The 14,680-nt window shown below is 41.6% G+C and overlaps 1 protein-coding gene across 1 annotated transcript; it reads right to left on the bottom strand.

Moving 5' to 3' along the window:
* Positions 1 to 560: 560 nt before the first annotated feature.
* Positions 561 to 14,102, bottom strand: mutyh (mutY DNA glycosylase). Its single transcript, XM_080725905.1, has 15 exons — positions 14,005 to 14,102; positions 13,195 to 13,325; positions 12,979 to 13,018; positions 12,819 to 12,892; positions 12,535 to 12,576; positions 12,376 to 12,447; positions 11,884 to 11,997; positions 11,253 to 11,350; positions 10,011 to 10,155; positions 9,184 to 9,271; positions 8,263 to 8,445; positions 7,771 to 7,916; positions 5,470 to 5,616; positions 1,318 to 1,368; positions 561 to 1,243 (listed from the first exon to the last, which is right to left on the bottom strand). The coding sequence occupies exons 1-15, from the start codon at positions 14,087 to 14,089 to the stop codon at positions 1,103 to 1,105; spliced, it is 1,557 nt and encodes a 518-aa protein (XP_080582031.1). The 5' UTR covers positions 14,090 to 14,102; the 3' UTR covers positions 561 to 1,102.
* Positions 14,103 to 14,680: the final 578 nt, after the last annotated feature.

Raw genomic sequence — 14,680 nt, 5'->3', positions numbered from 1 at the left:
TGCAAAAAATGACTTGACGTGTCGATGCTATACTGCATCTTCCTCAGAGAGTCATGATGGTATAAGTCCACCTGCCTTGTCTGTTTTATCTGGCCATTAGTGTATGTACCACTGCCCAATAGGCCACATACTAGAAATGTTATTTTCCTTTTACATGATAATGAGAACGTATAGCTTATTTTACAGCAATTTGCACTAATGGAAGTCCCACATGGACTGAAGCTGTCAAATGAAATGACTTACTTTGCCCTCATCTTACAGTTAACAGTCTGTTTGTGGTACCATGCAGGGGGCAGAGGAGAGGGGGATAATAGCAGTAACATATGGGCCAAATTATTGTGGCACATTCTTCCTCATTTAAGACATCCAATCTAATCATCCCCCTGAAAAAGGTCAACAAGCGACAAAGTTATGAGACCAATTTTTCAGTTTCTTTTGAAAACTTTAATGCTTACAGAAACAGCCATTGGCATCATGTTATATAAAACTTAGCATCTAAAAACATGACCTTGAAAAAACACATTTCCTCTTAACGGTAATCCATTATTGAAATGGGAACCTACAGTGATTCTCAACTTTTCATTTAACAGACCCCAATTTGATATGCATGATTAGGCCAAGGGCCATAGAATGTAAAATAAGAGTACTGTTGACCTATAATGTGCCGTTTTCACTGTTGCTACACTTAAAAATATAAAATAACAAGTGTGAACCCATAGTCATATTCATAGCTATGTAGGATATTTGTCATAAGAAATTGAACAGTAATTAGTACTTTTTGACCTTTGGGCAGGAAGAACCTGTACTTGCCCGACAGGCAAGTGCCTCTGAGACCTAAGTGTCACTGACTTATATTTGCAATTCCACAGATTCCCAGGGTAATTACAGTTGTACGGTGTTGGTACAATAACCACTTAAGCACACAAAGTCATACAAGGAATAGATCTACCAACTTACAAGCCCACAACTCACTGCGACATGTGTGAGCTGCAGATCCTCCTATTTTTGAAAGTGATAACATTATTGGGTAATGCCTTGTGGGACAGATCCATCGACACCAGAGGAGGCATGCGTCTCATTGTCTGCAGATGTGCTGATGCCGTCAGCTTTCCTCTTTAACCGTCTTGAAGAAGGAGCTGAGAGAGAGCTGTTTAACCCCATCGTTCGCTGTGCCGACTTTGGGCCTTTTAGAGGTCTGTAGTTTCTTCTCATTCTTCACTGCAGTTTTCTTCCTTTTCCCATCCTTGGAGAGACACCAATTATCATCAGAATACACGTCAAAATTAAAGAGATGGAATGCAAAGTATAAGCACTCACTTTAGTCACTTGCTCCTCTTGACTTGTCGTATTATCATACAACTTCAGAATCTGTGGGAAATACAATGGCAATGACTAAATTAAAGGAATATTCAGAGTATACATGACCAGAGATATTCATATTCAGCAGCTAATGGAATTGTTCACAGTCAAGCTTTAACCCATTTAGGCCTAGGATTATTGAATGCTTTAACTATTGGGTAGCTATGAGTGTAGCTTAGTGACAGCGTGCCCACCGGAGCAGGTGTAAAACGTAGCCGTTTCTGATAGCCTTTGGTGTTGTGTACAGGTTGCTCTTCTGAGTCCACGTTAACAGTGGTGAGCAGGGGTAAGTTAGTAAGTATTTCTTCACTGTAGTATCGCTCTGTTAGATCACTTATGGGCGGGTTACCACTTTGTACACGTTTTGGTTAGAGTAGATAGTGTAGTCAGATAGGGAAGTGTTTGGGTGTTAGGAAGTCAGTTAGCTTTGTGGAATTAACCCTTTTAGCTCAGGAGTAGATTTCTGTGTTTGTTTGGTTCTATGTCGGGGGCCCGCCCCACCCTGTCTCACCACTGAGAAAGCAACCTCAATTTCCCATTTAACTGTATTATCTTTGCATTATTGTAAATAAAACTACTTTTGGCATATACCACCTTGCCTTTGTTCCGCCTGCAAACACCCCTAGGCCCTGTGGGCGTAACAGATGGGGGCTATCGTCCGCTTGTATTGAGCCAGAGCTGATAAATTAAAGTAAGTTTTATTAATATTAATCAATTGATACGGTGGTGTAAATTTAGTATTTGCGGTTAGGCTATATTGCATAGAGGGATGGCGCTGTTTTCCGTTTAATCTTGAGCTGTTTATTCAGAATCTGTCTATTGAACAAATTAATAATTGTCGTGTGCAGGAGCTGCACACAGTTTGCAGTTCATTTAGAGCTGTTAAGTATGACATCATTTTGTAGGCAGAGGAGCATTTCTGCCCCCAGTTTCCGTGAATCTTTTTACTATTTTTACTATTTACACATTTTTCTTCTCTTTGTTGTTGAAAGGAAAGTGTTAGAATTATACTTTAGTCGTTATTTTTGTCTCGGATCTGTTGAAAATAGCGAGGGACAGAAAATGCTCTGGGGGCAGATTCTCCTCTGCCTACAAAATGATGTCACGGCTAGATGATTTTAAAGCAGTTGTGGTGGCGGGATTGGTGGAGGGAAAGGTCCTGGAATGGGTGCCTTCTGTTAATCCTAACCTTGAACAGGGTGACTCGACTGTGCAAAGTAGCGCTGAAAGTGGAGCTCAGGCCGGTGCTCCAGCAGGTGACGCTGGGGGTGGTGAAACGGGTACGGAGCCACCGCAGTCACTGGCTGTCGTAGAGGGTGGCGATGCCCCACTGACCGCGCCAGATTCTGATCATGGATCCAAGGGCGATCATGTGAGTATCCATATTGCACAATTAAAGGTTTTATGAAAAGGTTGACTTGGGTTGGGTGTCCAGGGTGGATCCCAGCCTGGGGCACAGTTCTATACTGGGGTTTCTCTCCCCGCCAATCCGCCTGCCGTTGATAATTTTAAACTCTAAATTTCTTTAGTAGACTGCCTGCTTTCCGGGAATCTGAGGTTGACTGCTACTTCAGTGCGTTTGAGCGCAGCCTCCGCACTCAAGTGGCCCAAAGAGGTTTGGCCTTTGATGTAACAATGCAAAATTGTTGGTAGCTCAAGATTTGATGGCAGCACGCCCTCTACAGGACAGTTTTAATTATCTGTTAAAACTTATTCTAAATGCTTATGAGTTAGTGCCAGAGGTAGCCTATAGATCTAGACAAAAAATGTAGACATCACAGGAGGACCAACCAAACTTTTGTTGAGTTTGCCCGTGAGAAGGGTAATATTTTTGATAAATGGTGCACCTCGAGTAAGGTTGGTCACTATGATGCCCTACGGGAGCTCATTTCACTTGAAGAGTTCAAGAGGTGTTTGCCCAAGCGCATTGTGGTGTAATCTAAATGAGAGGAAAGTGGAGTCGCTTTCTGAGGCATCTATTCTGGCTGAGTTTGTGCTCACTCACAAAAATATGTTCTCGTCGAGTTACGGAACTTCGGGTGCTACGGCGCCAAATAATAATTTGGATTAATAGTAATCTCACTTGGGGGAGGGGATTCTGTTTATATTGTTCTTCTTGGTATTCGTCCTCTCAAGGTGCTAAAAGAACAATTTGTCTGTTATTCCAAATTCAGAGAAAATGTGTACTGGCCGTGCGACGGTCATGTGTTCATTTCAACATGGGGAGAAGGTTTCGGTTGTGTTGTCTATCACCGGTTTAGTTCTGTCGGCCCGTTTTGAGAGGCCATTTGTGGTTTCGGTAAAAGTCAGTGAAACTGATTGTGTTTTAAGCACTCCTGTGAGGAGGCGCAAGTTGCGTGGGTGCCATATGTTAACATGTTTAAACGCTATCAGCAATGTTGAAAATACGACACTGAATATTTGTTGGATCATGGCTTAGCAGAACACAGCACAAGAGTGTGGTAAAGGGTTACTGGTGTGTGTCATTATTTAAAGGTGTAGGCCTATCTGAAATCTCAGTATTTGTGTTAAGTGACTATATAATACAGTGTTATGTCTTTTGGTATGCGCACTGCGCCAGCCACGTTTCAGTGGCTCATTAAAATTAGCGGGTGTAACAAACTGTAATGATTTTGAATAATGTCATTGGTTCATTCCTTAACTTGGGCAGACCACATGCAAACGCTATAGAGTGTTTCAGCGTTTGACTCTGTTTTTTTTTTTACTTTAGCCAAGTTCACGTTCAAGTTACTAGCTAGATCTTTTTTTCTACAGTCGTGTTTCCTTCACTACTTTGCTTAGTCCTTTTTTTTTGTGGACTTCTGATTGTCAGCACATGTTTGAGAGCGTTATTTTGCTAATGTGCAATGCCCCTGTGCTTGCTGTTCCAAATTGATTGAGTAGATTTTTGTCGGGGCTGGCGCAGTCCTTAGTTCAGGAGGATTCCGTTTGAGTGGATCACTGTGTGTTATTTTTCGCGGAAATTTAACTAGTGGCCGGTTCAGTATTCGCCTTTGTTGCGATTTTTGTTTTTTATGCCGAGCTTTGATGTGGTCTCTCCAAATCTGTGTTGGTATTTACTGACTTATAATTCTCTCTGGGTTTACTCATGAGATGGGCTTTGATAGTCCAAGGTTATATTTGGAGGTTAAACACAAAAAGGGGACAGATAATGTGTAGCTGACGCCTTATGTCCAGAGTGGGGTGGATAAGTAACGTAGTGTTGGGATAGGTTGGTATTGTAAATATTATATATATATATTATTTAGTATTCTGACATATAACGTTTTGGTGTAACTTTGAAACAAACCAGCGGGTTTGTTTCTTGGTGGTGGGGGTGTTACGGACAAGGTTAAATAAAGACTACATTATAGGGTGGGGATCTGCTTTGGGTTCCATGTTGGATGTGCGCACGCCTGTCAGGTCCCTGTCTGCAGATTCCTGCTGGAGGAAGGTTCCTGTCACTCTGCCACCTCCAGCCAATCAGCACTCCGTCCGTCTCCTATAAAAGCACCATGAAGAAGACACTCATGGCCGCTGTCACTCTGTCTGGGTAGCTATGAGTGTAGCTTAGTGACAGCGTGCCCACCGGAGCAGGTGTAAAACGTAGCCGTTTCTGATAGCCTTTGGTGTTGTGTACAGGTTGCTCTTCTGAGTCCACGTTAACAGTGGTGAGCAGGGGTAAGTTAGTAAGTATTTCTTCACTGTAGTATCTCTCTGTTAGATCACTTATGGGCGGGTTACCACTTTGTACACGTTTTGGTTAGAGTAGATAGTGTAGTCAGATAGGGAAGTGTTTGGGTGTTAGGAAGTCAGTTAGCTTTGCGGAATTAACCCTTTTAGCTCAGCAGTAGATTTCTGTGTTTGTTTGGTTCTATGTCGGGGGCCGGCCCCGCCCTGTCTCACCACTGAGAAAGCAACCTCAATTTCCCATTTAACTGTATTATCTTTGCATTATTGTAAATAAAACTACTTTTGGCATATACCACCTTGCCTTTGTTCCGCCTGCAAACACCCCTAGGCCCTGTGGGCGTAACAACCCGTTCTAAATGCGTTAATGGGTTAAGTCAGACTGTGGAGATGTAGTAAGGATGTGAGCATAATGCAGACCTTTTTAACTCCCGTGGACACCGCAGCCTCCTGCAGAGCCAGTCTGGTGAGCCACCGTGTGTTCTCATTCTGGGGTTCCCTCTCCTCATACAAACACACACTGTACACCACGTAGGTCTGGTGGATGTGCGAGAAGATGTGAACCACCTGGCAAAACAAGAAGCATTCGGTAAGAGTTTATATTTCAAAAGGACCACGCTGCTGTCAATACATGTCACTGTCTATCACAGGGTTCCCCAATTAGTTTTCCCCAAGGGCCGAATTATGTCTAGGGTACCAAGCCGAGGGCCACAACATTGCAGGGGGCGACACTGCAATGACAGTTCAGATATCGTCGTTGTCGGGTGAAAGTCTTGTACTGTATGTCCAAAACCGTTCGTTTGGCATTTATCATTTTAAAAAAGATTTAAACTAGTGAAAACAGCCGATCTACAAGCACACAACGCCTCGCGGTGCGAGGCGTTGTGTGCTTGTAGATCGGCTGTTTTCACTACTTTTGTGCGACGGCCTTGTATGATTTGCGAAAGAACGTACAAATTTGGAGATACGAGATTTCCACCCGACAACAACGATATACTAGTAGTCCAGTCATTTTAGGGTTAGACCTAGAACAAATTGCAATAGTAGCAAACTCAACTGATTTTGTATCCTCATTATGTCCTTAGTGAGGGAAAAAAAGTCCCAAGGAATCCCACCGGGGCAAAGTTTTGAAAACGACCTATCTACCTTCACTTACTATACACTACAATATAAAGGAAAAAATTACTGAAAGAAAATCTGCTTTAAGTGGGATGTGAGGGGTCTAACTAGGGGTTTGTCATCATGCTGAATCCATTGCAGGCATTTGTTTTGCACAAAAAACATTCTGTGGGCTAGAAATGGCCTTAGAAAACAATACACGTATGGGTGCGTTTTCATGTTAGTCGGAGGCCTTAGGGTTTTTTTTTTCTCGTGCTAATCAGTCTAAAAGTTCAAAATTTTGCACAGATGTAGCTCAGGGCATGCTCTAATGATTTAGCTAGGGCGCCCGAGTCTGCAACATTCGGGGTCGCCACAGCGGCCAAATCAAGTTGGGCTCCCATCGACTTTAGTGATGAAAAGTGATGAGTCATCACTTTTCAGAGTTTTGTTGGTGCTGTGGCGACCCCGAAGGTCGCAGACTCGGGCGCCCTAGCTAAATCATTAGAGCATGCCCTGAGCTACATCTGTGCAAAATTTTGAACTTTTAGACTGATTAGCACGAGAAAAAAAAACCCTAAGGCCTCCGACTAACATGAAAACGCACCCATACGTGTATTGTTTTCTAAGGCCATTTCTAGCCCACAGAATGTTTTTTGTGCAAAACAAATGCCTGCAATGGATTCAGCATGATGACAAACCCCTAGTTTGACCCCTCACATCCCACTTAAAGCAGATTTTTTTTCAGTCATTTTTTCCTTTATATTGTAGTGTATAGTAAGTGAAGGTAGATAGGTCGTTTTCAAAACTTTGCCCCGGTGGGATTCCTTGGGACTTTTTTTCCCTCACTAAGGACATATTGAGGATACAAAATCAGTTGAGTTTGCTACTATTGCAATTTGTTCTAGGTTTGGACAAATTTTGGCCTAAAATGACTGGACTATAGTGTTGTTGCTGCTCTTATACCGCCATTATTACTGAGGTTGGTGTGGGCCAGACAGTAGCCGCCAGCCGCCTATTGGGGAACCCTGGTCTATCAGCTCACAGCTTCAGCCATGTACCCTACGCATAAGCATAGACCATTTCCCCATGAATGGCTTTATTTTTGGATTATGTATTAGTTTGTTTAGTCTCCACATAATAGTCTTACAGATGTTACTGAACAAACCTGAAGTATTTAGTCAACCTTGGCTAAACATCATTGAACAGGACTAGGACTAGGGCTGTCACGATTATGACATTTTACATGATGATTCATTGTCACTGAAATAATTGCGATTAACGATTTAATTGTGTTTTTGTCATTGACAATTACATTTCTGTTTGGCTTGTAGGCTTTACCTTGACAGGAAAATAGTCCTGCAATGAATGTTTGTGTACTGGCTAACCTATAAGGGGGTTTCATGTCTCTGCAAGTTTACTGTCATACCAAAAATGCAAATAAACAGCTTAAATTCTGAAAAAGTTGGATATAACAAACGCTAAACAGCGACTGACTATAACAGAAACTAAACAACTAAAATTGTACAAATCTGACAACAAGTTCACAACATGCATACTAGACAGTAGAGGGATAATAAAATCATAAACCTGTGTGTGTCAGTAGAGTTTGTAGATGCTTACCTCTCCAACATACTGGAACTGGCCTTTGTTCAACTGGACTCCCAGCATCCTGCCTACCGCTGCACACAGCGCCCCCTTGTGTTTCACCTCTGAATTATCCTCCTCCTGCAAAAGGCTAGGGAACTCCCACATCCCAGCCAGTAAACCTGTAAACACACAGATATGGCTATGGATATACTGTATATACGGCTTGTGTACAGTATATGACACTCAAACTCAAAGCGTCATACTAGCTAAGAACTCTTAGCCACAGGTTAGTATTAGGCACAATTCTGCTAAAAGTCACAGAATGCGTGGATCTGAAGCTGCAAACCTACAGCATTTGTACTACAGCACTGCAATAACATAATTTGATTAAATGTGTCGCTATTTTTGGCATATCATTATAGGTAAAAAAATAAAATGGTTGAAATTCTTCACCCCAAAATATTTAGTGAAGGTAAAATCCCAACAGCAAATTTTGCTTTGCAAGTTATCACTGAAAACACTGACCTTTGTTTGGTCTCTGTGTGAGCATGTATTGTTCCTCTTGCCCCTCCACAGACCTGACCACCACACATGTGAGGGTGCGCTCCACACGGGGTGCCTTCTTCAGAGGCTTCCGGGGGAAGTTCAGAACACCCAGCCCATCGTCCCATGGTTCTGTGGGGCAGAGGTTACATGTTCCAGAGTTCACTGTGGAAGAAGTGGAGAAGAGTGACTGGTTAGTGTGGTTACTGGGGCTGGACCTCCTAAAAATAAACAAATTGTTTCTTCCGGGGATTGTCCCTTACATCCAATGTCACATAGTGTTGTGTGGCTGATGCATTATTTGTGGCGGATGCACATTCTCATCGGCTCATTTCTTCTAACACTAAGCTAAACTGGGCTAGCTACTGTACATTGAATGTTGATGTTTATGAACCAAAAATATCTTTCATATAAATGATTAAAAATCTATATATTTTGTCATAAAATAATGCCCTACTTGATCATACTACAGCGTCACAACAAAATGTGCAGATCTACAAGCTCGAAGCTTGTGCTTTTTCTTTTTTTTTGCCATTTTCGGATTTGGACATATGAGGTTTCCACCCGACACAGACAGACCATATGCAATCATGTCATTGATTATAACTTACAGTATTCCTACCCTATCGGGGTATTACATTCGGTCGACACATGACATGAGGCCATCGACGGGCATTCATATGCTGTGCGTCTATCTCGGGCGGTCAATTACATTTCACAGGTATTGGACTCAGATCTCACTTTGTGACTCTCCCTGTTAATATGCATACACTACCTGCAGATGTGGACAGGTGTGCAACTTCTCATGTCAAGTTTTCTTTTCATACATACTGACTGGAGACTTTAGCTCAGCATCATTTTTATTCATACCCACCCAAAACTGGGAGGACACTGGACACTTACTGCAGTCCTCTATATCAGATACTGTTGAAGGCATCTTGTCCAGTTTCCCCAAAAGCCTCTTAGAGTTCTGCTCTTGTTTGATGTGGACCTGCATAGACAAAAGCTCAAGCTTAGCCACAAAGTAATGGAAAACTACAGGCCTGAGCTTCATATTAATATGATTATCACTATGTAGGCCTGAGTGCAAAGTTGCCAACAGAACCCAGTTGATCATAGCTATAGTGCTCAGTAGTCTCGCGTAGCCAGACAACTATTCCACAATCTCTGAATGCTATATAGTCTGGAACGGCAGCTCCCGAACGGCAAGTATCGGAAGTAGCCACTGCTGCACGGAAGTTGGCGGAACTGTAGTCCCACTGGAAACATAACAGAAACACACTCGCACAGACAGAGTCATTTGAGCAGCATATTCTTGTTATGCGTGTATAGTTTAAGAGAACATTTGAAAACATCATGTAAGTAACACCAACAACACCAGAGAAAGACGAAATAACACCCCCAAAAATGTTGAAAGGAGACATAACGCTTCCAGTAGGACTATTCTACTATAGTAGTTATCGCTACTGCACCACGGTAGCGGTTGCGTCACATCCGCTCTATCTCGCACTCATCGTATCTATTTCCGTGCCCCAGACTGTATGCCGGGGTGCATTTGCAAATCGCGGAGGCAACAGTCTGGCCACGCGAGACTAAGCACTCAGCAACAGACATTTCAGGTTTTTGAAAATGTTTAATGACTGCAGCAATGTGTGAGCAGCCGCACTTCCTACAAGCATCTGACTGCCACATTAAGCCAATTATTTGTAGGGTTTAAAGATGGACTCTACCTTGTGATAGGAGCGGCAGTGGGGCCGTATGGGACACTGGGCACAGAGGGGCCCCTTAGGAGTACAAACTCTTGCCCCCAGCTCCATCATGGCCTGGTTGAAGTCTCCCGGTCTCTCTGGGTCAACCAATGTATTGGCTACACCCCTATAACACACAAATGAAAAAAACACCCAAATGTTTTTTATTAATTTATGATAATGTATACATATTGTGACATCTGACAGATCCGAGTAAATTATCACTATTAATCAAGGTAAATTGTGTCACAGTCGAATCAAGGTTCTCACTGACTGCTTCAATTAACTTAATGCCTACATATAGGCAGCAGCAGTGAATGCCAAGGGAGATTCAGTACAGCCAGAATCAAGCAGTGAGAAGCTACAGAGCACTGAACTGATATGGAGTATGGAAGCGCAGGGTTACAAAGGCACGTTTCAGAACCCTGTGTGAAGTAAAGTAGAGTAGAGACGTGGCCTGGGTGAAAGATGGGTGAGACCGTTGATACGGACATTCGAAATTATAGCAATTGAATTATTATGGGACTGTATTGACTGTGATACCGCTAATATATCTGGATTTCCTGTTTCCCCATTTTTGGACCTAATATTTGAGTCTTGTTTTCAGCAGGATTATGTGTTACTGGAATGCTAACAAGAGCATCGACATGAAAGGGTGTTGGACAGAGAGAGAGTGCTGGCCAAAGGGAAGTTACAGATACCGACAAACATCAAAGGGAGGTGAACACAAACACAACAACAATTGCCGAAAGGTGTATAAGCATCATCATCACCCTCTCTGTCTTACTGTACCTTACTTGGAGTTCACTAATGAGATGGACAACATGCTGAATACAACACCAAATAGCTTCACCCAGCATGTTACAATGTGTCAATGAGAATCTGCTGGTATTAATGCCGGCAAAACAACATCCTCAGGTAGCATTTGTGACTGTCCCCAAATCAAGCTGGGGGAATGTGTATTTTGCTATTAACTATTTACAGGCCACCAAAATAGTGGTATTACTGAGTCTTCTTGAGATCAAACAAAGAGCCATGCCTTCTGACTAACACATCGGAGATTCTGACTTCTCAAAAAAAAAAACACGATGTGGACGGTGTGTTATTGTTTTGTCTGTTGGTCCCAGCATCCTCTAATTTGCTGTATGCACCTGACTATAAGGTTACAAGATTCCCTTTCCTCAGCAACAACCCTGCATCGACATGTTTAGACATCCATCTCACCATAGTGCCTCTGTCACAACAGGGCTTGTGCTGTCAGCCCCGATGGCCCTCACGCGACACAACACCCGAATCACATTTCCGTCCACAGCTCCTGTAACCTAGGCAATATAGGTTTTGTCAGTCATCATCAACGATATGAGACATTGGTTTTTGCCATGTCAAAGTCACATCTGTATTCAGGATCTGTGCAGGGTAGCCTCTATAACACGGGTCATCACTCTTCTAACTCTGTAAATGCTTAATTTACTTTTTTTTTCTAATGCCAAATAGAAAGCGTAACCAACCACTTAAGTCCTACTAAATCTTTTTTTTTTTTTTATAAAATAATCTGGTTAAAAGTGGAAACAATATTTTTGGCCCCATTATACAATTTACCTCTGTAATTGGGAATGAGTGTGCACAAAGTACAGCAACACTTGCTATGCATCTCATGTCTAGACCGCATTGTAAGTACTTGCAATGCCTTATAAATATGGGATGCATAGCAAGTGTTACATTTTGTATAGTTGCATATAATGCTATAATGTGTGGTTGTCACAAATTCCCAAGGCACACCTGGACTTGTCAAGGCACACTGTTGGGGAACCACTGTGTACTGTACAGTATGTGTGTGCTGAACAAGTCCTTCTACCTGGCCCAGTGCAATGGAACCTATAGCTCCTGCAGTGTAACGTCCCACTCCAGTTAGCTGCTTCAGAAGACTGTCTACTGTCCTAGGCATCTGTCCCTTCAGCTCCGACACCACCTTCACAGGACGGGATGACACATTTGATACCAAAGATCATTTACATTGATAGTTAATTCGTATTACCTCATCCCAAATGCATTCACTTGTATTCTAGGCCAGTCAGTGATTGTCAAACTTTTCCATTTCAAGGACTGGAAAGGTCTAGAAGACTCTAGATAGATATCTTTATTAAGAGGGAAAATCAGTCACCCAGAGAATGCACAGCAGTTAAGGTTACATTTATACATAGATGGTCTGCCTCTCTTAGTCAAATTCGATGAACGTCTGTGGCATTTCATTTCACTTTGAGAGATAGCACACCAGCAATCGGAACAGTATTTCATGTGAGAGTACAGTAGATACTGTACGTCATGCAATAAATAATTTAACACATACCTTCTGAGCCCCTTCGTGTAATCTTCTTCCACGAGAATAATAGCCCAGACCTGCCCACATTTGGTTCACTTCCTGCCGATAAGAGTAAAGCTAATAAATAAAGACAAATACAAAAGTAAAATAGGCATGCTGTTAAGCTTCAACAGTAAGGATCATCACCTCTAAAGTAGCAGCTGCGAGATCTTGTACAGTGGGCCACCTCTGCAACACAATCAGACAGTTCTCAGTAAAATGTTTTATCCTAACACGATGATGTCGCCATGCAACACGTTTTGAACTTGAATATTTTTGCGGTTCATCATTAAACAAAGTATATAAGACTAAAGGTATACTCTCACACACACACACACACACACACACACACACACACACACACACACACACACACACACACACACAATATAGGGTTAATATATTCACCAAATGTTCTAAATCATGAATACCTTCATCCATTTGTTGTAGTAGTCTATTACAGTGGCGACTTGGGTCTGCTGGAGCATTATCTCTGACACCCACACTGAAATAGGAATATCTAGCATAAAAAAGAAGGCCGCAAACTCTGCTTAAAGACATGTGAACATGAGGACAAATGACACGTCTTACCCGCATATGTCCTGATGTTTAGGTCACGTTCATTCGTAGCCTGTTGGAGAAAACGTAGGACGATTTTAGATTACCATGAATAATGTCTTTCATTATGTTTTATTAGCCCAGGAGGATAGTATAATACACTACTTGTCCTTTTGTAGCACTGTCAACAACAATATACCATGGACAATTATTGCATTTCATCATGATTTAGAAATAAATCTATTTTACCATAGTTCTCCAAGGCAGTTCTCGCTTTCCATTATCATACCAGTCCAAGAGCTGTGACCGAAAGCGTGTGACGTCGGCTTGATCATTGAAAGTGTGATACGAGGATGACGATGTAGTATCTTTGGCTTCTTCTGCCAAAGCAAGAAGACAATTCATTGAATCAATACCTCTTAGCTAGTCAAAGAGCCAGATACAAGTTGTTTTAAGGATCCCCCCAAAAGTGAACCCATTGCAAACAGACTAACAGCTACAAGAATTGTAGTCTTTATTCTTTTTGTCAGTGAACTGTACTGTCCTGTACTTTTTCCTATGCAAACCTCTAATAAAGTATTAAATCAATCAATCAATCAAAACAGAGTATGTCACGTAACATCAATTAAACAGTTTTCTAGTAATGTTTTGTTTTCATTATTATTATCTTTTAAATCGTGTTAGTAAAGTCTGCAATGGGGATCCAACATCAATGCCAATACAAGAGATATGTGTCTGTGTTATGTAAAAATTGCATATTATGCAATGCAATGCAATATTATTGTTTTTGTTCTGATGGTGTCAAAATTTTGATTTAAGTCGGAGAATGACTCGGATGGGGCAATGGACTGATTGCTAACTAACTGATTAATATTATGTAACATAAATTATGTTACATATTTTAATATTATTCAGTGTTATGTTACATAATCCAATCGTATTTGATTTAGTAGGCTAGTGGTCTGGATTCAAGTTGACGATCATCTGGCATAGACTGGCAATGTAAATGACACGAAATAGAATTAAATCCATCATCAACAGTTACAGTAGGCAAAATACCTTCTTTTAGAGCAGCTTTAGGTCTTTTCCGCGGTGGCTTTACCGCTTCTGTCACGCCAGGAGTTGTTCTCTTCCCCTTTTGCATTGCAGAACGTAACCTGCTCATAGCAATGAAGTAGGCAACACAAACATCAATACAAAACTTTCATTCCGTTATTGTTTACATGCATCCACTCCCATATGCGCTCCCCACGCAATGTTCCCGCCATGGGGAGGAGCCTTATTCTCACGTCATCTCCGGTGGGAGGTCTAATCTTTTTATAAGGTTTTATTTGTCACTAACTTATACAAGTAGACAGACTACAAGCAATAAAAGCTACATGTTATTGGGGAAACAACATTCTATCAAGAAGTAATACAAATAATAATAAATAATAATATAATGCACAATGAAACAATGTAGGGCTACAATGAAATATACAATAGTGATAATGACAGTGGTGAAAAGTAACTAGTATATTTAAGTAAACACTTTGAGTAGGCCTACTTTTTCCACCACTGGATAATGAGAAAATACTGGATTAAGACAAAGAAGAATTAGGTTTACTGTCTTCTTTAAATCTGAGTTCGCAAAAGTCTTTTTTTTTTTTTTTTTGACAGGTAGGCCTACAAGCTTATCAAGCAACAGTTTTTGTCCATGGCCTTGAGACCGCTTGAGACAGACAGGTCAGGATGA

This window comes from Nannobrachium achirus (genome assembly GCF_963921795.1).
Source record: "Nannobrachium achirus genome assembly, chromosome: 1".
NCBI lineage: Eukaryota > Metazoa > Chordata > Actinopteri > Myctophiformes > Myctophidae > Nannobrachium > Nannobrachium achirus.
This window is presented reverse-complemented; position numbering and strand designations above follow the sequence as displayed.

Bases quoted from the DNA above. Each gene is read 5' to 3' on its own strand.
- mutyh (XM_080725905.1), bottom strand. From the start codon at position 14,089: ATGCAAAAGGGGAAGAGAACAACTCCTGGCGTGACAGAAGCGGTAAAG. The intron at 10,156-11,252 runs GTGAGATGGATG...TGTGTGTTATAG, and splicing joins GTTGTGACAGAGGCACTATG to GGGTGTAGCCAATACATTGG. The intron at 8,446-9,183 runs GTAAGTGTCCAG...CTTCTTCCACAG, and splicing joins ATCTGATATAGAGGACTGCA to TGAACTCTGGAACATGTAAC.